At 34.6% G+C, this 27,329-nt stretch overlaps 1 protein-coding gene across 28 annotated transcripts in view; it reads right to left on the bottom strand.

The window, feature by feature from the left end:
• The window catches only part of Nuak (Nuak family kinase 1), a 180,587-nt gene that overhangs the window by 15,845 nt on the left and 137,413 nt on the right, over nt 1–27,329 (bottom strand). For 2 of the 28 annotated variants that reach the window (XM_073961425.1, XM_073961426.1), the window contains one exon: nt 3,965–17,966. The exons of 25 other annotated variants lie outside the window; for them this stretch is intronic. In XM_073961425.1, the coding sequence (XP_073817526.1) occupies nt 17,680–17,966 (287 nt within the window). In that variant the 3' untranslated portion in view covers nt 3,965–17,679. Of the gene's footprint in view, nt 1–3,964; nt 17,967–27,329 lie in introns of those variants that run through there. One more of the 28 variants, XM_073961431.1, reaches the window with a different exon arrangement.

Raw genomic sequence — 27,329 nt, 5'->3', positions numbered from 1 at the left:
AGAGTATATCTCTGTCAGCAAAGCCGACTGATACTTGTTTACTTGTTTTCATAGATTTCCAAACAAATCTGCCAACTTATCTGTAAAACTTTGCTATCAACAGAGGTGTTGTTCATTATTTTGGGCTTCTTTGCACTGTAGGCCCTTTTACGACCTATTTTATTTTAAACATCGTATTGTTTTGAAGGTGAAATGTCAAAAAATGGAAATTAATGTTCAATAAGTCATACAAGTGTTTAAATGCAAGAAAATGTCCCTAAAGTTTTGTTGAAACCAAATGTCGCCGAGATTACTAGCTTCAATTTCAGATATCAAATAGTCGGTTAGCACGGCACAATAATGGTCGCCATTGAAGAAGAAGTCCTAACCGGCATCCTTTTGAAGAAATAGGGTCCGCCGATTCAACCTACCCACAAATCGTCATGTTTTATGGATGAAGTGGCAGCTCTTGAATCTCTTTTATTTGCTCTTCTTCCCAAATGTGGCAATTTTACTTCTTTACAAACCTATAAAGCCAGAAATGTGCCTCATCACAGATCCTTGTGAAATTTGTTGTGGTCCCGTATACAACGATATTATCAGGTATGCGATGAAAATCGATTTCGAGCTCAAAACGAGTCAAAAACGACTGTAGGTGTGTTGCATGTACATTTTCCGACATCGAATTGTTTTTGATATCGGTTTCATATTCCATTTTGTTCTATAAAAAAAATTGATCAAAAAGACGTGTGATGCAATCCGATAATCGTTTATTTTTCTCGTTTTGAAAACGGTCATATTTTTGTGGTCGATTGAAAAACGATGTAATACACGGTGCGCCTTAACTAATTTTAAATGGAAGGTGCTTACACCTAGGAAGTTTTTGCAGATTCTGAAACTACAATACTCATAGATGAGAAATACCAAGAAACAAAAAAAAAATCGCCGGATGGATTTTCAAATAAATCGCGATTTAAGTTCACATTTTTAGGGGTTCTTTAGGTTTTCACGATATTGCTTGGAAACCGGGAGTCCTATGTAAATGGGCCTAAAGAAAATTTTATAGCTGTCAAAATTCTCCACAAGATTGACCTTTACGATATTTTCGTAGGTTTTACCGTTTTTGAGATATAGAAGTTCAAATTGAGACAATGCACTGACTGTATCGCCTCCTTATAAAACAATGTCATTACCTCAATTTCCCAAATTAAACTTATATATCTTGAAAATGGTACAACATAGGAAAAAATAAATCATCCAATCTTGTAGAGAAATTTCACGGCTTCAACATTTTCTTTATTCCCATTTTGATATGACTTGCGGTTTCCAAGCAAAATCTTGAAGACTTAAGATAAAAACCTAAAAATTTGAACTGAACCTCTATATCTCAAAATATCTCATTTCGATACGACTTGCGGTTTCCAAGCAAAATAGTGAAAACCTAAAAAAACCCTAAAATTGTGAATTTTGATCACGATTTATTTTAAAATCCCTCCAGCGATTTTTTTCTGTTTTTTTTATATTTCTTATCTATGAACATTGCTGTTTCAGAATCCGCGAAATATTCCCATGTGTAAGCGGTTTTCATCAAAAGTTAGCGAAACAGGCAGTGCATTGTCTCAAATTTGAACTTCTATATCTCAAAAACGGCAAAATCTACGAAAATATCATAAAGGTCAATCTTGTGGAGAAGTTTGACAGCTACAACATTTTCTTTAGGCCTTTTTACATAGGACTCGCGGTTTCCAAGCAAAATCGTGAAAACCTTAAGAACCCCTAAAAATGTGAAGTTAATTCGCGATTTATTTGAAAATCCCTCCGGCGTTTTTTTTTTGTTTCTTGATGTTTCTCATCTATGAGCATTGTAGTTTCAGAATCTGCAAAAACTTCCTAGGTGTAAGAACCTTCCATTTAAATTTGGTTAAGGCACACCGTGAATAAATTTGGATAGATTTTTTATGACAAAAAGTTTGAAATGTAAGAACGGGAATAAAAAGATAAAATGACATTTACTTTTCCTTATTTTTGGCATATTTTGTTAACAAAATACATATTTGATATTTTGAAAAAAAAAAAAACACAGAACAAAAAAATTTGCTTTTTATATCTGTGTTTTCTCCAAATTGGTGAAGACACCCGCTGTTGTTATGCGCTGTTTATAGTTCTCATCATGTAAAAGCACAAGAGTTTCCTCACTAAGCTCTCATATAGGCCAATTTAAATAAGAACACACATTTATTTTATTTTCCATTAAATTGTATTTCGGCTTTTGTATCAGTATCAGTCGGCATTGCCGACAGAGATATGTATACCCTCAGCATATGTGAATTGAAACATTCATCTACGGACAGATCGAATGTATTTAGGGTATTTTCAGAATTTTGTGGCACTTTTTGGACATTTGAACCTGCCGACAAAAATGTGGAGTTATCGTGCACACAATTTTCCGAACATATATGAACTTTTGTGGGGAAGGTACCTGCAGGAGTTGACCGGTATGGATTATCATCAAACTTAAACTAAGTTTTGGATTGGTTCGGCACCTTTCAGACTATTCACTCAGGAAGTATGGACTTGCCCCTGATAAAACTTGTATTGCCGTAATGGGGGCAGCAAGTACATGCTGTTACAACAAAAATCAGAGCGATTCGAAAGCAGGTCCTAAACTAAATTTTCCCGAAATTTTGTGTGGGAGGTACCCGAAGGAGTGGACCGATAAAGTCCATATTGGAACCTCATGTAAGTCGGATTGAAATTTCACGATGTGCAAAGTATGAACCAAATGGGTTACTCCCTTCAAGAGTTATCTTGCGAACAGATTTTCCGAACATTTTTGAACTTTTGTGGGGGAGGTACCGGAAGGAGTGCACCGATAAAATCCATCTTCGAACTAAAACTAAGTTTGGACAAAATATTACGAAAACCAAATTGATCCGCTGACGGACATTGCCAAATCGACTCCAAATTGTCTGAAACTGATTTCGTCCAAACATACTTGGGGTCTAAAACTATCATTTCGATGAGGCACACTTTGCCCGTATGAAAGTGTATATACCCTCGTTAGCATAAATGCTGAGGGTATAAAAATTATGGAATTTGCAGAAACCCTTTATACGGTGGAATCGCCACCATTTGTAATGATGGATAATTTGTAACAAACTGCCGGTCCCTTGATAAAACCGGGATAATTCGTAAATGTTACATACATTTTTTCCGTCGATAATTCATATTTTTTCTGGAATTCGAAGTATGTATACCATAACATATTTTTTTTAATTTTTAGACAAGTCAAAGAATAAGTAAATTTTCATTGAGTTTTCATCACAAAACCCCGTTTTGTGGTCTCCGAGATTATTATTAATTAAATTATATTTTAAAGTCCCTTTTTACAGTTTGTTGTCATTTTATATTGGGCTCCCAGCACATGTTGGACTTAAATTATTTAAGAGTGGGATTTTCTAGCCTTTTTGAAGATGCCAAAGGTTCATTGTAAAATGTTGAATCTATTTTATTTCTGCTGATTTACTTACCTTTTAGATCTAAAAACTACCTTTAAACTTACGTGCCAGAACATAGATTAACACACACACACACAACTACTAGGAAATACTATGCCCCCTCTTTTGTTCAGATCAAGAATTGATCAGAAATGATTGCAACAACAATAATTATGAAAGTGAATTGCCAATAAGAAAAATTCCTTAAAATGAGGTGAAGAGGAGGTTTTATGACGATGACGACGAAGATGATGAGGATTTTTTTTTTCTTTTCAAATTATCATAGCAAAACATGGAGCATAGCAAACATTTTGACACTGCATTTTATTAAAATTTTAGCAAAAAACTGTAACAGCATGCAAACGGCAACAACAACACAAATAAGAACTAGTTTTTGGGTAAATTAGAAAAAAAAATTAACTTTATTTTTTTAAATTATTAATATTTGTTTTTGTTTATAATTAATGCTATTGATGCTGGTTTTTTTTATTATTATTTGAATTAATATAATAAAAATAATTAATTAGCTTTGTTTTTTTTGTTTTGCATTTTGGAAGACAAAGTAACAACAACAATAATAATAAATAAAATATTATGTTTATATGTGGATATTTAATAGGTATATAAGGCTAGGCATATGAATAAAAGTACAGGTGTTATGGTTTTTGTTTTATGTTTGTTTTTTTTTTTTGTATTAAAAATATTAATTTTAAAATATTAGAAAGCAAATAAAAACAAGAAAAATAAAATATAAAACAAAGGCATTGATAAATAATAAACATTTTTTTATAATTTAATTAAATGGAAATTTGATATTTATAAAATCCAAAATCAAATGTTTGAATTTGAACAATTCACTTATTAAATTCTGAACGTTCGAATATTTGGGAAAAGAGTCTGAGATTATTAATGTATTGGGAAAAGATGAAACCTATTTTATACCCTACACCACCCTGTGGTAAGGGTATTACGTGTTAGTGCATTTGTATGTAACATGCCTAAGGAAAAGAGATAGACCCATAGTTCCTTCTAGGGATATGCATAGAATCGCTTTCTTAGTCGATTTATGCATGTCCGTCCGTCCGTTCGCAATGAACAGGTCGCATTTTTTGTTCGATTTGGCTGACAATTGGAGATAATTTTTTTAGCCTAATGCAGAACGCTATTGCTTTTGGTGAAAATCGGTTAAGATTTGGATATAGCTCCCATATATATTTTCGGCCGATTTGAGGTATTTGATGCACCAAACTCGCTGTATCTGTTCAATTTTGATGAAATTTGGAATGTGTGACGGAATTAGGTCTATAGATAAATGTGCCAAATTATATCGAAATCGGTTCAGATTTGGATATAGCTCCCATATATATTTTCGGCCGATTTGAAGTATTTGATGCACCAAACACGCTGTATCTGTTCAATTTTGATGAAATCTGGAATGTGTTAAGGAATTAAGTCTATAGATAAATGTGCCAAATTATATCGAAATCGGTTCAGATTTGGATATAGCTCCCATATATATTTTCGGCCGATTTAAGGTATTTGATGCACCAAACACGCTGTATCTGTTCAATTTTGATGAAATCTGGAATGTGTTAAGGAATTAAGTCTATAGATAAATGTGCCAAATTATATCGAAATCGGTTCAGATTTGGATATAGCTCCCATATATATTTTCGGCCGATTTAAGGTATTTGATGCACCAAACACGCTGTATCTGTTCAATTTTGATAAAATTTGAAATGTGTTAAGGAATTAAGTCTATAGATAAATGTGCCAAATTATATCGAAATCGGTTCAGTTTTGGATATAGCTCCCATATATATTTTCGGCCGATTTGAGGTATTTGATGCACCAAACACGCTGCATCTGTTCAATTTTGATAAAATTTGAAATGTGTGACGGAATTTGGTCTAGAAATAAGTGTTCAAATTATATCGAAATCGGTTCAGATTTGGATATAGCTCCCACATATATTTTCGGCCGATTTGAGGTATTTGATGCACCAAACACGCTGTATCTGTCCAATTTTGATGAAATTTGGAATGTGTTACGGAATTAGGTCTATAGATAAATGTGCCAAATTATATCAAAATCGGGTTAGATTTGGATATAGCTCCCACATATATTTTCAGCCGATTTGAAGTATTTAATGCACCAAACACGCTGTATCTGTCCAATTTTGATGAAATTTGGAATGTGTGACGGAATTTAGTCTAGAAATATGTGTGCCAAATTATATCAAAATCGGTCCAGATTTGGATATAGCTCCCATATAAATTTTCGGCCGATTTGAGGTATTTGATGCACCAAACACACTGTATCTGTCTAATTTTGATGAAATTTGGAATGTGTGATGGAATTAGGTCTATAGATAAATGTGCCAAATTATATCAAAATCGGTTCAGATTTGGATATAGCTCCCATATAAATTTTCGGCCGATTTGAAGTATTTGATGCACCAAACACGCTGTATCTGTCCAATTTTGATGAAATTTGGAATGTGTTACGGAATTAGGTATATAGATAAATGTGCCAAATTATATCAAAATCGGTTCAGATTTGGATATAGCTCGCATATAAATTTTCGGCCGATTTGAGGTATTTGATGCACCAAACACGCTGTATCTGTCCAATTTTGATGAAATTTGGAATGTGTGATGGAATTAGGTCTATAGATAAATGTGCCAAATTATATCGAAATCGGTTCAGATTTGGATATAGCTACCATATAAATTTTCGGCCGATTTTTGGTATTTGGTGCACGAAAGACGTTATATATGTCCGATCTCAATGAAATTTGGAATGTGTTACGGAATTTGGTCTAGAAATAAGTGTGCCAAATTATATCAAAATCGGTTCAGATTTGGATATAGCTCCCATATATATTTTTGGCCGATTTTTGGTATTTGGTGCACGATCTCAATGAAATATGGAATGTGTGACGGAATTTGGTCTAGAAATAAGTGTGCCAAATTTTATCGAAATCGGTTCGGATTTGGATATAGCTCCTATATATAGTTTCGCCCGATTTAAGGTATTTGATGCACCAAAGATGCTATGTATGTCTAATTTTGATGAAATTTGGAATGTGTGACGGTGCTTGGTCTAGAAATATATGTGCCAAATTATATCGTAATCGGTTCACATTTGGATTTAGCTCCCATATATATTTTACCTATGATAAGTGGTTGGACATTCTCCTAACACAATGTTTTCAACAAAGAAAATTTTAATTCCAGTCTACCAGTCTTGCAAAGCCATTCTAAGGCAAAATCCATTAATTTTGTTTATTTGTCACCCGGAAAAACGCAACACTTGCCTTTTCTTTGTATAGGCCAATGTTGTATCTAATTGAATGTAGATTTATAGAGCACACATGTCGAAAATGAAACAAAAAGACCACAATTATTTTTGATATTTTCGCAAGTGTTTGTTGACGTAGTTCATAGCATTGAACAGATTTTTGGGGCTCATAATTATGCGAATTTTATGTGGCACGCTTGGTTTCCCATATCTTTGAACATACATACCTTATATACATAAATACATACATATTTATGTATGTACATTTGTATGTACACAAATTTAACAAGAACAACAATTAATTAGCTCATTAGTATGTCGTAATGTATAGCCACTCGACATTTTTCAAAAGATCTTTAAAAAACAGAAAAGAAAATACCAAGAAAATGTCGAAACAAATATTTTTGTTCGCAGCAGAAAGCGGCTTTTAAATGACGCTAAAAAATGTTGGCACGCGCGAAACATTTTTTTGGGAGGCGCCATTTTTTGTTGTACGATATTTATAAATGAGCATACAAAATGTTGTCAAAATGCTTTTTTTCTGAAATGTATGCAAATAAATATTTTAAAAAAAAAATACGCAATTCACCACGCGAAAAGCCGGGTGTGTGTTTATTTTCTCAGCTGATGGAATAACACTCTGTAACTTTGAATATACCGAAAGGTCGATAAAATCAACAAAGAAATGGCCAATGTATTTTTATGAACCCTTAAAATCATAATGATGATACCTAGCAACGGTTTTGACAGGCTTTAACATGGTAAAGACCATCATGACTTATCTTGGCTCTTCTTTCAGCTCAAGTAAACTCTGACCTTCCCGTGATGTCAACTACCTGTGGACTATCTTAACATCCCTTAAAGCTGGTGGGATAACATGTTTCGAGCAACAGGTTACCTATGGGAAACATACAAATCATAGGCATAGGCGTTGCACAGTGGTGGCACTTACATGGGAAGCTGTGACAAAAATACTTCTAAATAATTGGGTATGTGATGAAAACCGAATCGACTCGATTTGCAGAATCGAAATGGTATATAATCGGAGTGCCGTCGATGATATATATAGGTTTGCTTCTCAAACGCCCCTTATTTGAATAATATTTTTAGAATCCATTTTCAGTTTCATTAAAATATTCACCAAAATTGGATTTATGGCAAAACGAGTCGAATCGTTTTCCATCACATACCGGCCTAAAACCACTCTTAGTAAAATATTGGGGTCCTAGGTCCAAAATTTCGCGTGGTTGCCATGTAATGAATCATTCTGAATTGAAGTATTTTACTGTTACCAACGCATTTTTTAACCAAATTTGCTGTAATCCGGTACCAAGAGTTTTTAATGCATAGTAAACCTCCCTGCGAAAAATTTTCAGTATTGGTCAATTACACTGTGAACACAAATTTTGGGGAAGAGATAATTCCTTTTGGAGATGAAAGGCCTTGGTGAGACAAAATCGATTAGTTGTCAATGAGAGCCGTACCTAAAAATTTCTGAGCGACATTTTTGCAGAACATTTCGAAGCTGAAAAACGTCATCTAGTGGTACTTTTATAGCGGCTCTTAAAATAAAGGACGAAAAGGACATTGAAGGAAGCGAGTTAGAAGGTCGAAGTGCTCTACGAAAATAATCCTCATTCGATTCGACTGAAGACATGTCATCTCAAAAATAAGCTAAAGCAACAGTGAACAAAGATATAACGCTAATTCCTGATGGCTTACAGGATCTCTAGCAAAAAATTCATCACGCCATAACGCGGAAGTTCGACTCACGGCGGATCTGCCCTTCGGGGTTCTTACTCACCAAGGCCTTTCTTCCCCAACAGAAATTTTCCGTTCCCCAGACTTTCACCTCCATTTTGTTGCACAGTGTTATTTGTTATACTCCCTATATGATTTTTATATCGATTTATTTAGGCTGATGTCAACCAAATATTGTAAGCGAATATGTTCTTATAATGAACTCAGACTTCAGAACACCTTATATACATCTTATAAAAAAATATCATATCGGTCCACTTTTGACATATAGGGTTACCATCCTTTTCTTGGTACTTTATTAAGATTTAACCAAATTTGTCTGCAGAATTACTTGTAATAATGTATTTTTGGTTCTCAGTGCAGGGAAAATCTTCACTTTTTTGCGGGGTCCAACATTAGGATGCCCCAAAAATAAAGTAAGTTATTTGTTAAAGGGAATAAAAAACAAGTAAAAAAGAGTCAGTCGGCTTTGCCGACAGATATATACCCTCAGCCAATGTGAAGTGAAACTTTCGGACAGATGACGAAGACCAAATGTTGGACCAAATCGGTTGAACAGTTCGAGAGTTATAGGGATTTTTGTAACCTTTCGGGCTGTTTTCCTAAGAAATATGGACATGCCCCTGAAAAACTTTTACCGTCGTAATGGAGGAAGCGAATGCAAATCGCTTCAACAAAAATGAAAGTGAACTTATCCGAAATTGTGTGTGAGGGGTACCAGAAGGAGTAGACAAATATGGTCCATATTCGAACCTGATCTATATCTGGTAGATATATTAGGTTGTGCAAAGTATGGATCACATCGGTCACTCCCTTTATGAGTTATCGTGCGCACAATTTTTCCGAACATTTTTGAACTTTTGTGGGGGAGGTACCTGAAGGAGTGGACCGATATGGCTTATCTTCGAACTTAAACTATGTTTGGACACAATATTACGGAGGCCAAAATTTGGACCGAATTGGCACATCCGTTCGAGAGTTATCTTGCGCTCCATCCACTACACACGGTGTTATAGGGGCTTTTTGCATTTTTCAGGCTATTTTCTCAGCAAGAATGGACTTGCCCCTGATGAAACTTGTACCGCCGTATGGTGGGCAACGAATACAAGTTGTTGCAACAAAAATCAAAGCGATTCGAGAGCAGGTCCTAATCTGAACTTATCTGACATTTTGTGTGGGAGGTACCCGAAGGAGTGGACCGATTGAGTCCATTTTGGAATTTCATCTAAGTTTAGTAGAAATTTCACGATGTGCAAAGTATGGATCAAATCGGTTTCTTCCTTCAAGAGTTATCGTGCGCTCAAATTTTTCGAACATTTTCGAACTTTTGTGGGGGAGGTACCGGAAGGAGTGGACCGATATAGCCCATCTTCGAACTTAAACTAAGTTTGGACAAAATATTACGAAAGCCAAATTTTGGACCGAATCGGCAGATCCGTTCGAGAGTTATCTTGCGCTCCAACCACTAACACGGTGTCATAGGGTTTTTTGTAACTTTCAGGCCCAATTTCTCAGGAAGTATGGACTTGCCCCTAATGAAACTTACAGCACCGTATAGAGGACAGCGAATCCAACTTGCGTAAACAAAAATCAAAGCGATTCGAGACCAGGTCCTAATCTGAACTTTTCCGAAATTTTGTGTGGGAGGTACCCGAAGGAGTGGACCGATTGAGTCCATATTGGAACCTCATCTAAGTTTGGTAGAAATTACACGATGTGCAAAGTATGGGCCAAATCGGTTATTCCCTACAAGAGTTATCGTGCGCACAAGTTTTGCGACAATTTTTGAACATTTGTGGGGGAGGTACCTGAAGGAGTGGACCTATATGGCCCATCTTCGAACTTAAATCGAATCTGGACAAAATATTTCGATACCCAAAATTTGAACCGAATCGATTGATCCGTTCGAGAGTTATCGTGCGCACCAGCCAGCCAGACAGACAGACAGACAGACGGACAGACAGACAGACGGACGGACATTGCTAGATCTACTCAAAATTGTCTGAAACGGATATCGTACAAACATACTTGGGGTCTAAAACCATTACTTCGATGAGGCACATTTTTGGTCGTATCAAAGTGTAAATACCCTCTTTAGCCTAAAGGCTGAGGGTATAATTATATATTTAGGGGGGTTTCAAAATTTTGTGCATATGAACCTACAAAAGTATGGATAGGATTAAAGCTCAAAAATTTGCGGGGATAACGATAGAGAGGGCTTTTTTTTATCACACTAGCCTACGAAAAACATAATATCGCTGAAAACAGAGCCACTAGGAAAGCCTTCGGTAAAAATGTCCACAGGATCCTCGAACAGACCCTTAACCACACAAAAATGTTAAACATTTCTGTGGGTGGTACCCCAAGGATTGGACAGATAGGGCCCAAATTTGAACATAAACTAAGTTTCGACAATATTTAGAGATCCAAACTTTGGACCAAATCGGTTGCTATGCCTATGAGATATCGCGCGTACCATTTTAGCGAATATTTCGAACTTTTGTGGGGTAGGTACCGGAAGGAGTGGGCCTATAAGCACCACCTTCGAATTTCATCTAATATTCGAAGAAAAATTATAATATCCAAAGTGTGGACGAATGCAGTATTCGGTGCGAGCTCTCCAGCCACTACATATGGTGACATAGGGGTTTTTTACAACTTTCGGGCTGTTTTCTCAAGAAGTATGGACTTGCCCCGTTTACTGTCGTAATTGACGTTTACTGTCGTAATTGAGGCAGCAAATGAAAGTTGCTTCAACAGAAATCAAAGTGATTCGAGGTCTTAAAGTGAACTAATCCGAAATTTTGTGTGGAAGGTACATAAAGGAGTGACAAATGTAGACCATATTTGAACCGGATATATATCTGGTAGATATATTAGGATGTGCAAAGTATGGACCAAATCGGTCACTTCCTTCAATAGTTATCGTGCGCACAATTTTTCAGAATTTTTTTTTAGCTTTTGTGGGAGAGGTACCTGAAGGGGTAGGGCTAATCTTCGAACTGAAACTAAGTTTCAACAAAATATTACGAAGGTCAAATTTTGGACCGAATTGGCAGATCCGTTCGAGAGTTATCTTGCGCTCCAACCACTACACACGGTGTCATAGGAGTTTTTTTTTTTGCAACTCTAAGGCTATTTTCTCAGGAAGTATGGACTTGCCCCTGTTGAAACTTTTACCGTCCTATGGGGGCAATGAATACAAGTTGTTGCAACAAAAATCAAAGCGATTCGAGAGCAGGTCCTAATCTGAACTTATCCGAAATTTTGTGTGGGAGGTACCCGAAGGAGTGGACCGATTGAGTCAATTTTGGAACCTCATCTAAGTTTAGTACACATTTCACGATGTGCAAAGTATGGGTCAAACTGGTTACTTCCTTCAAGAGTTATCGTGCGTACAAATTTCCGAACATTTTCGAACCTTTGTGGGGGTGGTACCGGAAGGAGTGGACCGATATAGTCCATCTTAGAACTTAAACTAAGTTTGGACAAAATATTACGAAAGCTAAATTTTGGATCGAATCGGTTGATCGCTGTAAAAAGGACCACAACGAACAGCATCTGTATACATTTCCAAAGGAACAGACCGTAAGCTTCACTTAGACACAAATGTTGACTTTTTGTGGGGTGGTACCCCAAGGAGGTGACCGATATGTGCCATTTTAGAAGTTAAAAAAGTAAATTTGGACAAAATATTAGGAGATGCATAGTTTGGACGAAATTGGTTGCCTCGTTCAAGGGATATCGTGCATATCATTTTACTGACATTTTTTTTTAAATATTAGGAGAAAGTACCGGAAGTTGTGGAACGGTATTGCTCATCTTCGAACTGAAACTAAGTTTGGACAAAATATGACGAAGGCCACATTTTGGGCAAAATCTAGAGCAGGTCTTCAATTGAGCTTATCCGAAACTTTGTGTGGGAGGTACATGAAAGAGTGGACAAATATAGACCATATTTGAACCTGATCTATATCCGGTAGATATATTAGGATGTGTAAAGTATGGACCAAATAGGTCACTCCCTTCAAGAGTTATCGTGAGCACAATTTTTTCGAACATTTTTTAGCTTTTGTGGAGGAGGTACCAGAAGGAGTAGGCAGATAGGGCTTATCTTCGAACTGAAACTAAGTTTGAACAAAATATTACGAAGGCCAAATTTTGGACCGAATCGGTTGATCCGTTCGGGAGTTATCTTGCACTCCAACCACTACACACGGTGTCATAGGAGTTTTTTGCAACTTGTAGGCTATTTTCTCAGGAAGTATGGACTTGCCCCAGATGAAACTTGTACATACCATCGTATGCGGGGCAGTGAATCCTAGCTGTTACAACAAATATCAAAGCGATTCGAGAGCAAGTCCTAAACTGAACTTATCCGAAATTTTGGGTGGGAGGCACCCGAAGGAATTGACCGATTGAGTCCATCGTGGAACCTCATCTAAGTCTGGTAGAAATTTCACGATGTGCAAAGTATGGACCAAATCGGTTACTCCCTTCAAGAGTTTTCGTGCGCACAAATTTTCCGAACATTTTCGAACTTTTGTGGGGGAGGTACCGGAAGGAGTGGACCGATATAACACATCTTCGAACATAAACTATGTTTGGACAAAAGATTGGGAAAGCCACATTTTGGACCAAATCGGTTCATCCGTTCGAGAGTTGTCGTGCGCACCAGCCAGCCAGACAGACGGACGGACATTGATAGGACATTGATAAATCCAAACCTACTTGGGGTCTAAAACCATTATTTCGATGAGGCACATTTTGCCCGTATGAAAGTGTATATATCCTCGTTAGCATAAATGCTCAGGGTATCAACAGGAGCTGAGGCTATACCAAAAAGTGCGTTTCAGAAGTGTTTCGAGTATTGAAAAAAACCGTTGGCGTAAGTATACTTTTTTATATCTAAAGGGGATTACTTTGAAGGGGACAATATAGTTATTTATGAATAAAAAAAATACATTTATTTTTGTTCATGTTATAACGGTTATTTTCCGATCAGACCTTGTATGCCGTCGAAAAGGATCTACGAATGTTGGTGGACCTAAGTTTTTTGAAAAAAATTTTGAAAGAATTTTTCAAAAAAAATATTTTTTCCGAACAAAAAAATATTTTATTTTCTTTTTTGTATTTTTATGGTTTGTTTATTGGGGTTTGACCTTATTTAAATGGTTAGAACATATGAAAAAATAAAAAATAATTAAAAAAATTAAGTTACAGTGTAATCTCTCATGATGGAATCTCTCAAATAAAACGCTTGTCGTTTAATATTGTCACAAGTTTTAATTCAAATGCTAGCGTTTTATTTGAGAGATTCCATAATGAAAAATTATTTTCTAGTTTTAAGTGCATTTATAAATAAAAGACTGTAACTTAATTTTTTTAATTATTTATTTTTAACTTTTCAGTAATTAATTTTGTGACCACTGAAAACCTCATAACAAAATTATAGCCAATTTAGGCCGAAAATGTAGATACAAACTTTGAAATGCCTGAAATCGCGTGGTACCGTTATATAAGGGCTATACCAAAACCTGGACTTATGTCCATAATTTTTGTTGGGGACGTTTCAAGTTTCAGCCATTTCGGGTTGAAAATGAAGAAAAATCCTTAAAATACCTGAAATCGAGTGGTACCGTTATATTGGGGCTATACCAAAACCTTGACTTATGTCCAAAATTTTTTCTGTACCATTTGGAACCCCAAATGCCGAATTACAGCCAGCCAATTCGGCCTAAATATGAAGATAGAATCCTTAAAATACTTTAAATGGGTGGTACCGCTATATGGGGGCTATAAGAAAACAAGTAGGAAAAGCGTTAAGTTCGGTCGGGCCGAACTTGTTATACCCTCCACCACAAATTTCAGCCAACCTTCAAAATACCGAAAACAACCTTCAAAATACCGAAAATCGGACCGTTCTATGGGGGCTATATGATGGAGTGGACCTATACCTACAAATTTCTGGGGGAAAGTTCTATACCCCCAACGAAGACTAAATACCAAATTTCAGTTATCTCGGTGTGATAATGAGGCCAAACCCTTCAAAATACCGAAAATCGGGAGATATCGTCCTATGGGGGCTATATCAAAACGTGGACCTATTAACATTTTATGGTAGAAATATTTCTTAGCCTCTGGAAACACAAAGTTACAACCGATTCTGTTGTCAAATGGGACTAATACATTTAAAATATATTAAAACAAGTAAAAAAAGTGTCAGTCGGCTTTGCCGACAGATATATACCCTCAGCCATTGTGAAGTGAAACTTTCGCCTACGGACAGATCTAATATATTTAAGGTCTCTTTAGAATTTTATAGCCCTTTTGGGACATTTGAACTTGCCGACAAAAATGTGGATCAAGAATTAACTGCATTAAAACACAAATGTTGAACTTTTGTGGGGGAGGTACCCTTTGGGAGGAACGATATGGGCCATTTTAGAAGTTAAACTAAATTTTGACAAAATATTAGGTGATCCAAAGTTTGGACTAAATTGGTTGCCCCATTCAAGTGATATCGTCCTAACATTTTATTGAAATTTTTTAAATATTGGGGAGAAGTACTGGAAGATGTGGACCGGTATTGCCCCATGAAACTATGTTTGGATATAATATGACGAAGACCAAATGTTGGACCAACTCGGTTGAACAGTTCGAGAATTATCGTTCTCTCCGACATAGGGATTTTTTAAACCTTTCGGGCTGTTTTACTAAGTAATATGGACTTGCCCCTGCAAAAACGTTTACCGTCGCAATGGAGGTAGCGAATCCAAATCGCTTTAGCAAAAATCAAAGTGATTCAAGAGCAGGTCTTAAAGTGAACTTATCCGAAATTTTGTGTGAGAGGTACCAGAAGGAGTAGACAAATATATAATAAATATATATTCGGATGTGCAAAGTATGGATTACATCGGTCACTCCCTTCAAGACTTATCGTGCGCACAATTTTTCCGAACATTTTTGAACTTTTGTGGAGGAGGTACCCGAAGGAGTGGACCGATATGGCTTATCTTCGAATTTAAACTATGTTTGGACAAAATATTACGAAGACCAATTTTTGGACCGAATCGTCAGATCCGTTCGAGAGTTATTTCGCGCTCCATCCACTGCACACGGTGTCATAGGGGCTTTTTGCATCTTTCAGGCTAATTTCTCGGGAAATATGGACTTGCCCCTGATGAAACTTGTACCGTCGTATGGGCGGCAATTAATACAAGTTGTTGCAACAAAAACCAAAGCGATTCGGGAGCAGGCCCTAATCTCAACTTATCCGAAATTTTGTGTGGGAAGTACCCGAAGGAGTGGACCGATTGAGTCCATATTGGAACCTCATCTAAGTCTAGTAGATATTTCGCGATGTGCAAAGTATGGATCAAATCGGATACTTCCTTCAAGAGTTATCGTGCGCACAAATTTTCCGAACATTTTCGAATTTTTGTGGGGGAGGTACCGGAAGGAGTAAGCCGATATGGCCCATCTTCGAACTTAAACTAGGTTTGGACAAAATATTACGAAGGCTAAATTTTGGACTGAATCGGTTCATCCGTTCGTGAGTTAGCGTGTGCACCAGCCAGCCAGACAGACAGACGGACGGACATTGCTCAATCGACTCCAAATTGTCTGAAACACATTTCGTTCAAACATACTTGGGGTCTAAAACCATTATTTCTATGAGGCACATTTTGCCCGTATGAAAGTGTATATACCCTCGTTAGCATAGATGCTGAGGGTATAATGACGCGTACTTTATATGGGACGTTATATGGGGGCTATACCAAAACGTGGACCTATATAAAACAACTTTGGTAGGAATGTTTTTTGCCCTCTGGAGACACAAAATACAAAGTTACAACCAATTCGGTGGTAAAATGGGACAAATATCTTAAACATTCCTTAAAACGACGACGCGTCACGCGTCATTTTGTATGGGGGCTATACGAAAGCGTGGACCTACATAGCCCGCTTTCAATACCAAAAGTCCTACGTACAAATAATAGATTTTCCCATCAACCTACGTCAATCCGTTCGGACGCTAGAGTGATTTCCACAGACGGACGGACATGGCTATATCAATGTAGAATTGCACGCTGATCAAGAATATATATAGTTTGTGGGGTCTACAATGATTATTTCGAGTAGTTACAAACGTAGTGACAAACTTAATATACCCCCATCCTATGGTGGAGGGTATAAAAATAGACCCATATTGGTATGGTTTCATATTCATGTATTGTCATCCAAATCTGAAAAGTGTGCAAAGTTTCAGTTCGATTGGTCAACTGCAACTGTGTTAAAAATGAGTTACTAGATTTGAACTAAACGGACACCAAAGCAAGTTAAATAAAACACTGTAAAAACACTCATATTTTGATGCAAAATATGAAAAAACTCAAATTTTTAATTTTGACCTTAAATTCCTCTGCAACCGCTGGACCGAATCTGTCGAACAAAAAAAGAATTATGAAAATATCTTTATCCGTTTAAAAGTTACAGAGTTTTGACCAGGAAAAACGATTCTGAACCACTGTGCGTCGTATGAACCGAAAGATTATACAGCCGACAATGACATAGATAAAAGTATAAATTGGAAAGATTACGCTGGCTACGTTATGTTGAGAGAATGCGTGGATATTAGAAAAGTCGTTGAACTACGAAAAACTCAACGAAACTTTGTGTTACAGCGGTGTACGTTTGAAAATCGTCTATCATGCGTTTATCTGCAAGAGTAAAAGTTCAGTTATAGCCCCAAAGTATTCGTGGTACCCTCACTTATGCGAACTTCGAGTGATTGGGCACTCGATGTGCGATCAGTTTGGTATAGCTTAAACGATGTATTCGAGGAGTTACATGGTGGAATCATAAAAGTTTGACAAATTCATTGGAAGAATTTACATTTGAAAACTTGCCGATAAGAATTTTGATAGAAGCTGCATTTTGGTTTCATATTTGCAATAATAAAATCTGTTATGTGTAAAGTAAGGGGTCAACTGTAGAGTTACAAATTCATGATTAGGTAAAGAATTCCATATTATTTGTTTTGGGTTAACATTTTTTATCAAATATCCAATTATTATGTTTTATTAATAAAATAAAAATTTCAAAAAAAATAATAAATTAATTATAATTAATAATATTAAAATTGTGTGTTAAATAATTTACTAGAATTTAACGGATTTGTTAATAATTTCGGTTTAGTCGTTGTAACAGTTTCTGTTTTTGTGACTATTGTTGTTGGTATTGTTCTGATAATACCAGGAGCAGTACCGATTGTATTAGATGTGGTAGTAGTGGTAGTTTTGGTAGTAGTATTGTTGTTGTTTATCTTGGGTGTTGTTGTAGTGGTGGTATTGGAACATGTAGAGGAGGAACTTCTTAAACTATTAGGATCATGCGATTTTGAAGTGGCAATGGTAAAGCCGGCTGTAAAAAGCACAAAAACAAAACATTGGCAATCAAAATTTAAAAAACAAAATAATAATAAATAAATAATAACAAAAAAATGCAACTTATGGCAAAAATTTCTTATAATTAGTTAGTTGAGATAACACACAGAAAAAAAAACAATAACAATTAAGCAGCAATCAAATAACACAACATATTATAAGAATAATAAAAAAACTTATTAAAAAATCGATATAAAAGCAAAATTTGTTTTAGGGGGTTTTGTTTTTGAACAACATTTAAACGAAATGTAAAGAAAGAAAAATTAAAAGAAGTACAATTTAAATAATGTTTTCTTCTCTTTTGTTTTAAAACATATTTTTGGTGTTAATTTATTAGCGTTTTTCACTTGCATCGTATTCAAAGTTTTGGACACTTTTTAGGTTGGCTTTGTTTTTTCATAGATGTTTCTTATCATTGCTATTGTAAACAATTTTTCTTTAAGAATTGTATAAATAAAATTTAAAAATTAAGTTTATATTTAAGAAAAATACATATTTATATAGCAACATGACAAGTATATAAAATATAAACAACAACAAAAAATTTATGTGATGTATGCAAATAAACTTTATTTTTTCTTTGCCGTTTTTGCTTTTGTTTCGATTTTTTCTCAAGTTATTTTGTGGTTTTGTATAAATTAAATAAAAAAGCCAAACTTAAAATTTTAAAAATTTTAACGGGTTTACAATTTTTTTGCTCGTCTTATTTTTCCATACTAAAGTGACATAGTCCAGAATGTAGTTCATGTAGAGTGAATTACAAAAAAATAAACCAAACCTAAGGGCCTGTTTCATTACGTCGAAAAAAATTAATGCGAACGAAAAACACCTAAACTTTGGTTTTCATAACAATATTGACTTTGTGTTTGCTTTAAAACAACTACAAAATTTAAAAATCATACCTTAGTTTAGTTGTTTTTCTTTCGTTTTTTTATGTTCGTTTGACATAGTGAAACAGGTGTTATGAATACTCAAACCTAAGTATTCAAATTTTGTCTCGTTAACTTTAAATATTTAAACTTAACTAAATATTTAAAGTTAATTACAATTATTTTGAAAAAAATGAACAATTTTTAACAGTTGGAAAAATTTAATTTTGCATTTGCAAAAAAATTCAGAGCAGAACAGAATCCTCTCAACGGCTTTTTATATTTTAAGGAAAAAAAATAAAAATTTTTTAAGGTCGATTCGAAAAAGTATTCGAAGAAAAACGAACTAACTATTGGGCTGTCAGCGTATTGAAAACAAAAACTAAGGAAAAATTATCCAAACAAAAATTTAGTGTACCTTCAAAATATAGTTCAGCTTTGAGGGTATTTTTTAATAAAACAAAATTTTGAATATAAAATAAAAATCAAACCCAATTTTTGGTTTATTAGAAATGAACACAAAGTCGTACTAAAATTTAATGAAAAATTATTTGGTCGGCATAGCGTTTAATTGCAGTTATATTGACAATATCTGACACTATGGACTATGTCTCTTTAGACTTCTTTAAAATTGGCTACATTAAAAAAAAGCTCAGACCATTTTAAGAAGACTACATGAACTTTGAAATTTTCGAATTTTTTTTCAAAATTTCAAAATACTTTTGACCCGACCCTATTTTATTTTGCAAATATTTTGTTCCAATTATGAACTGAAACTATTTTGGTCACGGGAAATTTATAATGGCAAAAGTTCATGAAACTCATTTTTTGTTCATAATTCATAATCTGGACCAACATTTTCAAATTTAATTTTTACAATATCCAAATAGAAATATGGTATTGAAATGTTTTGACATTTATAAACAATATTTTTAGTAAATTAAAAAAAAATATATATGTATATATTAAATTGTTCTTCTTTTATTTTTTCTTTCTTTCATTATAGCAACATTTTTTATACGACCGTGTGTAACAAGATTTTGTGAAATTTGAAGTAATTCGTGGACATAATTAATAAAAAATATTAAAATAAAAATAATAAAAAATATGTTGTATATAGCGTATATATGTTGTATACGCCTTTGATACGTAATTCCAAACATTTCAGTCCGAGAATTTCATTTATAATTCAAATTATTTCATTTGAAATTCGACCGTATCTATTTATTGTAATTTTATTTTTTATTCGAATTCAAATGTTTCCATTAGAAATTCCAATTATTTCAAATTATAACAACAAAATTCAAATTGAAAATTTTTAAACTACACAACTATACAAATTTGAAGAGAAAATAATTTGAAATACAAATAGAAAACTAAAACTACAAACAAACAATATGAGTTACATCTGAAAAATCGAAAATTAAAACCAAATTATTCCATTTACAGATAAGAAAATTTGAATTACTAATTTCAATTTCAAATAAATGTATTTCGAATTTCAATTTCAAATGAATGTATGTACCCAGCAAACCAATCGTACCGACATCTTAACGAAATCGGAACAAAATTCGGACGATACGTCCGATGTCTGATACGAAATCGTAACGATATCTTAACGAAAGTTGTATGAAGTGGTTGACATAATTTCGGAACGAAATGTCGGAGCGACATCGTATCGATTTCGATCCGATTTCGTAACGAAATCTGAAGAAAATCCTTGGGAAATTCGGAAAGGAATTTTCTTTCCGACATTCGTTCCGAAATCGGAACGAAATCGGTACAAAATCTGAACTATTTCCGCTCCGAAAAATCGTTTAGAAATCGGAACGAAATCTGAACGACGTTGCTTCCGAAATTGTTCAGACGTGTCGGACATCCGACATTTGGTTTGCTGGGTATATACATTAGGCCGGGGCGATTTGAAAACCTTAATGAGCCCTTCGCGTTTCTGATTCCTGGGATTGAACTGAGCAAAAAAGTCCACTGGACCATATATCTACCGTGAAAATCGAGCCTCCCGATTTTGACTAAGTTTTTTATTGACGTTTTTTGGATATTTTGGCATATAACAGCCAAACCATTGAGATTTTCGATCCAACACAAAGACAAACATTGTAGCCAAGACAGTAATTGAAATCTCTCTAATACATCGCAAAAGCATTGGAACGCTCCTTCAGGCAGTTTTGGCCTTAAGAATGTGCAAACTTTTCGGAAAATGTCGATAAATGACATTGTGCTACAAAATTTGACCCGAAAAATATTCAAGTGTTCTGATGCAAAATTATATCGTGTTGGGATCCATGGACAACGACAATGCCTTTAGTTCGTTTGTATCACTTCGTTTTATTTTTTTATAACGGTAATGGTAGTGAAAATCTGGGTTTCTTACATTTTCAAATTTAAACGGACATATCTTCTTTTTTCACAACGGATTTCTATTGATCCTTCTTCCTTTAAAGAGGCAAATAATATCTTTCGAACAAGTTATTATTTTTTTAAATCGGTTAACAAAACTGCCTGAAGGAGCGTTCCAATGCTTTTGCGATGTATTAGAGTGTTTTCAATTACTGTCTTGGCTACAATGTTTGTCTTTGTGTTGGATCGAAAATCTCAATGGTTTGGCTGTTATATACCAAAATATCCAAAAAACGTCAATAAAAAACTTAAAGTCAAAATCGGGAGGCTCGATTTTCACGGTAGATATATGGTCCAGTGGACTTTTTTGCTCAGTTCAATCCCAGGAATCAGAAACGCGAAGGGCTCATTAAGGTTTTTTTCCTTCCACACAAATCGCCCCACCCTAATACACATACATTTTCAATGAAAAGTTTCGAAATTAAAATTTAATGAAATGATCGAATTACCCCTGAAAAAGTTTCACGTTTTGTACCCTTCAAAATGTTATCATTTGATTAAAAATTCTATATACGAGATATTATGACATGAAAGATGGATTTGGATCAAAGCTAAAAAGTATTGCTGATGTGGTATCTGAAGGAATGGACCACATTGTATATATTTTGGAAGAGCATCTTAGCAAGATAGCGTGCCCATCAGTCATTGCACACCAGCCATTTTAGTATGTACAGGTACCCGAAGGAGTAGACCAATACAGTCAATATCCATATTCCAACCGCATACGTGACTGGATGAAATTATACGATGCACAAAGTTTGGACCAGTCAGAAAATCCCTAAGAGAGTTATCTTGCGTATTTGCCATTTTAGTTGGTACCGACAGGGTTTCTTGAACCTTTTAGGTCATTATCTCAGGAGGTATGGACTAAATGCTAAATCGACTTTAATAGTCTGAAACGAATTTTGTCCAAATATACTTGGGGTCTAAAACACTTATGTCGATGAGGTACATTTTTGGTCATATCAAAGAGGCACTAAAAACCTTCTGGCCTAGCCAACACGCAGTGTCGCCAGGCGTCTTTTGACATTTTTTTTATTAAAACAATAAACTTTAAACTTTTAAATTGATTTTGTAGATAAGTAAAAAAATTAAAATGCACAAATAATTTTTTTTAAATTACGTTTTATTCGGTATTAGTGTAGCAAAATATAAAAAGCCCACGTTTATATTAAAGAAATAGAAACACTGTGTGTAATTTTTTGAGTCATGTTTTATTAACCATATTCTGACTCCACAGTGTGATAGAACACCAAAAATGAGAAGACACGTGTCTCGCCGTTTTTCCCTATTTCATCAACTTTAGCGGTTATGAGGCTTTGATGTAAGAAGGGTCATTTAGTCAGAACTATATCTTCCAAACCGTTAGGAAATTTGAATTTATCTCAGAGGCAAAGTTGTAGCTCTTGTCTTAAAGAACAAAAATTGTGAACACATATAACCCATCAAACTTCATCTGTATGGTCAAAATCACCATGGTCAAATCTCTTTTAAAGCTTTTCTCTAGTTTTGTTATATAGCTATCAAACCGATCAAATTTGAAACAAACAACCAATTACAAAAATGTACCTCAGATCTCAATAAACATCTTTCTAGAATATACGAACCATGAAAGAGCAGGTCTTAATGGTCAAAATAGCAAAACAATTGCGATTTTTATCCTCTTTTCTCGGCTTCTGCTCCATAGATATTAAAGCGTTCAAAATTCAAGAAAACAATCAACCACAATAGTGTAGAAAAGGCTTCAATAAACAACTTTGTGGAATATGCGAAATGTTTATGAACGGTTCTTAATGCTAAAAATAGCAAAAATCTTTTGAAAATATCCAATTTTTGTACTTTTTTTCCGACTCTGGTTTAAAGATACGCAACCGCCCAAAAATTAAGGATACAGTCAAGTACAAAAATGTAACTTAGATTTCAACAAACAAATTTGTAGAACAAATGAAGATTCACAGAGCTACAACTTTGCCTTCGAGATAAATTCAAATTTCCTAACGGTTTGGAAGATATAGTCCTGATTAAATGACCCTTTCTACATCAAAGCCTCAAACCTTTGGAGGCCTATAACCGCGAAAGTTGATGAGATAGGGAAAAATGGCGAGACACGTGTCTTCTCATTTTTGGTGTTCTATCACACTGCGGTGTCAGAATATGGTTAATAATTTTGGTGTTGCTCAGTGAAATTAAAGAAATTTGAATTAAAATATTTTAGTCAGTTACAAAAATTTTGGCCTGTGTGGTCGGTAAATACAGCAGGAATATTCAGACCTACGCGAACGCCAATCTACTTGAAAGGTCAAAATAGATGAAGACATCTAGAAGGGTTTTAATTATAAAATAGTCCTCAAACTTTTTAGAAGCATTCAATGTATAGCAGATTTTTTTTAGAAATCTATCAAGATAATACCTCTAAAGGGCTTATATCTGATAAATAATGTTTGAAGATATTCTTCATAAAAATGTCTTGGATCACATGACTCGCTAACAGCGTATATGTTCCTTGGGCGCAAGGCATAATTCTATAGTTGGGTTATCCAGATCCTAGTTCACAGTCCTAGTTGCAAAACGCATGAGTAATGACTAGACAGTGGAATTTTAGGCAACCCCTATTTTTGGTCCGATTCATGTCAAATTTTGGGACTGGGCATATTTTTGGCTTCTGATTAAAGTGCAATCGAAACATATGACATATGCAAAATGATGCAAAATGCATAACTTGGTGCATATGCAAAATTTATGCATTTTACATATTTTCTTATGCAACAAATATATCAATAATTGGTACAAAAATTTTTGTATGTACACTTTTTCTGTTTAAAATTCTTTTCAGCCAAGTCAATAAAATAGAGAAATATATTACCACAGCCTCAACCTTCAAAATACCGAAAATCGGGAGGTATAGTTCTATGGGGGCTATATGAAGGCCTGAACCTAAACCGACAAATTTTAGGTGGAAAGTTGTTTACCACCCCCAAGAAAGACATAATACCAAATTTCAGCCATTTTGGCGGGATATTGAGGCCACAACCTTCAAAATACCGGAAATCGGGAGGTACCGTACCGACAAATTCCAGTTGGAATGTTTTATACCCTCAAGGAAGACTTAATACCAAATTTCACCCATTTCGGAGGGATTTTGGGGCCAAAATACCAGATATCCGGATGTACCGAATCGGTTGATCCGTTCGTTCTATGGGGGCTATATGAAGACGTGAACCTATACCGAGAAATTTCAGGTAGATAGTTTATACCCCCAACGAAGACTAAATACCACATTTCAGTCATTTCGGTGGAATATTGACGCTACAACTTTCAAAATACCGAATGAAGTCGTGGACCTATACTGACAAATTTCAGGTGGAAAGTTTTATACTCCCAACGAAGACTTTATACAAAATGTCAGCCATTTAAGTGTGATGCTGAGGCCACAACCTTCAAAATATCGTAAATCGGAAGGTACCGTTCTATGGGGGCTATATGAAGACGTGAACGCATGCGGACAAATTGCAGATGTAAAGTTTCATACCCCTAACGAAGACAAATCCTTGTATATATTTTTGCATATGCTCATTTTATGCAAATACAGTTTGTCAAGTAATTGTTTTCGAACCAAGAAAACTAACATTTTTCTGTATCAATTTATGAAAAAATTGCTGATACTTGTGATAAAAATGTCGGATTTCTTGAAAAATTAGTTGGACGATTATTTAAGACAAGATAGGATGTATAAATAAAAAATTAACCCACGTAGTCCAACAAAACATAACGAAAACCAATAACTACATGTAATGCAAGTTGTCAAATAAATGTTTTCGAAATGTAAATGTAGGTTCCAAAATACCGCATATTTTCGGTAAATACTTGAAAATCATGACATTTTATGAATTTTATTCTTAACAGGGATTAACTACTAACTAGTATCAACAATATTAGGCATCGAATATCCGTACTAGGAGGGTTACCATATGGACCAAAGGAGTACCAGGTCATATTACATGTAAACAGGGTCCTAAGGTCTTAAACCGGAGAATCTAAAAACTATGTCGTTTAAGAGTTTGTTTTGTTAATCAGGATGGACTGCCATCAAATACAATAAATATTACCTCCAGCATAATTAGATCAGGAAGGTTGCCAGATCGACTAAAAAGGTACCAGATTATATAAACAGTAAACGAGACCACATGTGTCTCTAAACAGGGCACCGAAGTTTGTTGTTTCACTTAAAATTAATTAAGAGATCGGAAATATCGCAGTAAGAGACTAATATTGCTTAGAAATGTATGGGGTACAGATCTCGACAATGTTCAGAAATGCCTACTACGACCTCGTGTACTCTGCAGTACTACTGTTGCATATGTTTTAAGGGGAAAATAATGCTGACGGCAAAATAATGCTTCAGTGTTACCATGGAAGCCAAAAAAAAACTTGTAGAATTCCTCTGAACTGGCTCTAAACAGTTGAAATCGGATGTCCATTATAAAATCAGTATAGACTGACAATATCTTGCATATGTATTTCTATGCGATATTTATACTTTTATTTCATATTTTGGTTTGTTTTAGAGAATTGCCTTATCCATTAATTCAATTTGAGTTAAATAAGCAAACCTTAAGCCCTGGTTATGGATTCAGGTGGTCTCATTTACTGTTTATATAATCTGGTACCTTTTTCGTACATCCGGCAAGCCTCCTGGTTTAATTATGCTTATATTAGTTGATGGCAATCCATCCTAGTGATCTAAAGAAACTCATAAAAAGTCTTAGTTTTCAGATATTCCCGGTTTAAAACCTATAGGATCCTGTTTACATGTAATATGACCTGGTACGCCCTTGGTCCATATGGTAACCCTCCTAGTACGGATATTCGATGCCTAATATTGTTGATACTTGTTAGTAGTTACTCCCTGTTAAAAATAAAATTCATAAATTGTCCCTATTTTCAAGTATTTACCGAAAATATGGGGTATATTGGATCCTCCATTACATTTCGAAAACATTTATTTGACAACTTGCATTGCATGTAGCTATTGGTTTTTGTTATTTCCTGTTGGACTACGTGGGTTAGTTTTTTATTTATACATCCTATCTTGTCTTAAATAAGTCGTCCAACTAAGTTTTGCAAAAAACCCGACATTTTTATCACGATTATCAGTAATTTTTTCATAAATTAATACAAATGTTAGTTTTCTTGGTTCGAATACAATTACTTGACAAACTGTATGTAAAAATATGTTAAAATATGCACTATATGCCAAATATGCAAATATTTCTGGGCCTAATTCGTTTTAGTTTGTGATAAAACGAGTTTCTGTCTAATCAGACCATCCTAATAATATATGCATTTGCATAGGATTCCGCTGTCTAGTAATGGCATACAAACTAACGAGTGAAATTAAGTCCCAATTTACATTAGGCGAGTTTACTTGCGGCAATTGTCAGTTTGTAGGTGAGAGAGAGTGCTGAGAGGCAAAGGGTTACCATATGCCTCACCTCTCTCTCCTACAAAATGACAATTGCCGCAAGTAAACTCGCCCAATGTAAATTGGGACTAGGTAAACGCAGAGGTTTTCATACAAACGATATGGATGATTGGAACGACGTAGTAAACTAGACAGTTCCATCTAGTTCAATTGGCATAACTACATTATTCACACATGTTTAGCTAATCTGACCCTAATATATACATATGTATATATAATACAAAATTGTGAAACATATTAAACTTTTTATGAATACATATTAATTATTTTATATTTTTATTTATTTTTTTTAAATTACTTCATCCACAATTTGTTGGTATATTCAAAACCAATCTTGTTACACAGTCTATATGGACAAATATCGCTGCTAAATTATTAAATATTAGTTCCAAACAAAATATTTATTTTTTTTATGAAAACGCCAACAAAAACAACAAAAATTTTAAATGTTAAAATAAATAGAGAATATTAAATTTAGTTAAGAGAAAAAATAATAACAATAGAAAAGTACTTTTAGTGTTAGAGCTTTTTAAAAAAATATTTTAAATATATATAAAAAATAAATAAATTG

Source organism: Musca autumnalis, unplaced genomic scaffold (assembly GCF_047663935.1).
Source record: "Musca autumnalis isolate F117 unplaced genomic scaffold, ASM4766393v1 scaffold_1, whole genome shotgun sequence".
NCBI lineage: Eukaryota > Metazoa > Arthropoda > Insecta > Diptera > Muscidae > Musca > Musca autumnalis.
Note: the sequence above shows the minus strand (reverse complement) of the source record. Positions and strands in the feature narration are given on the sequence as shown.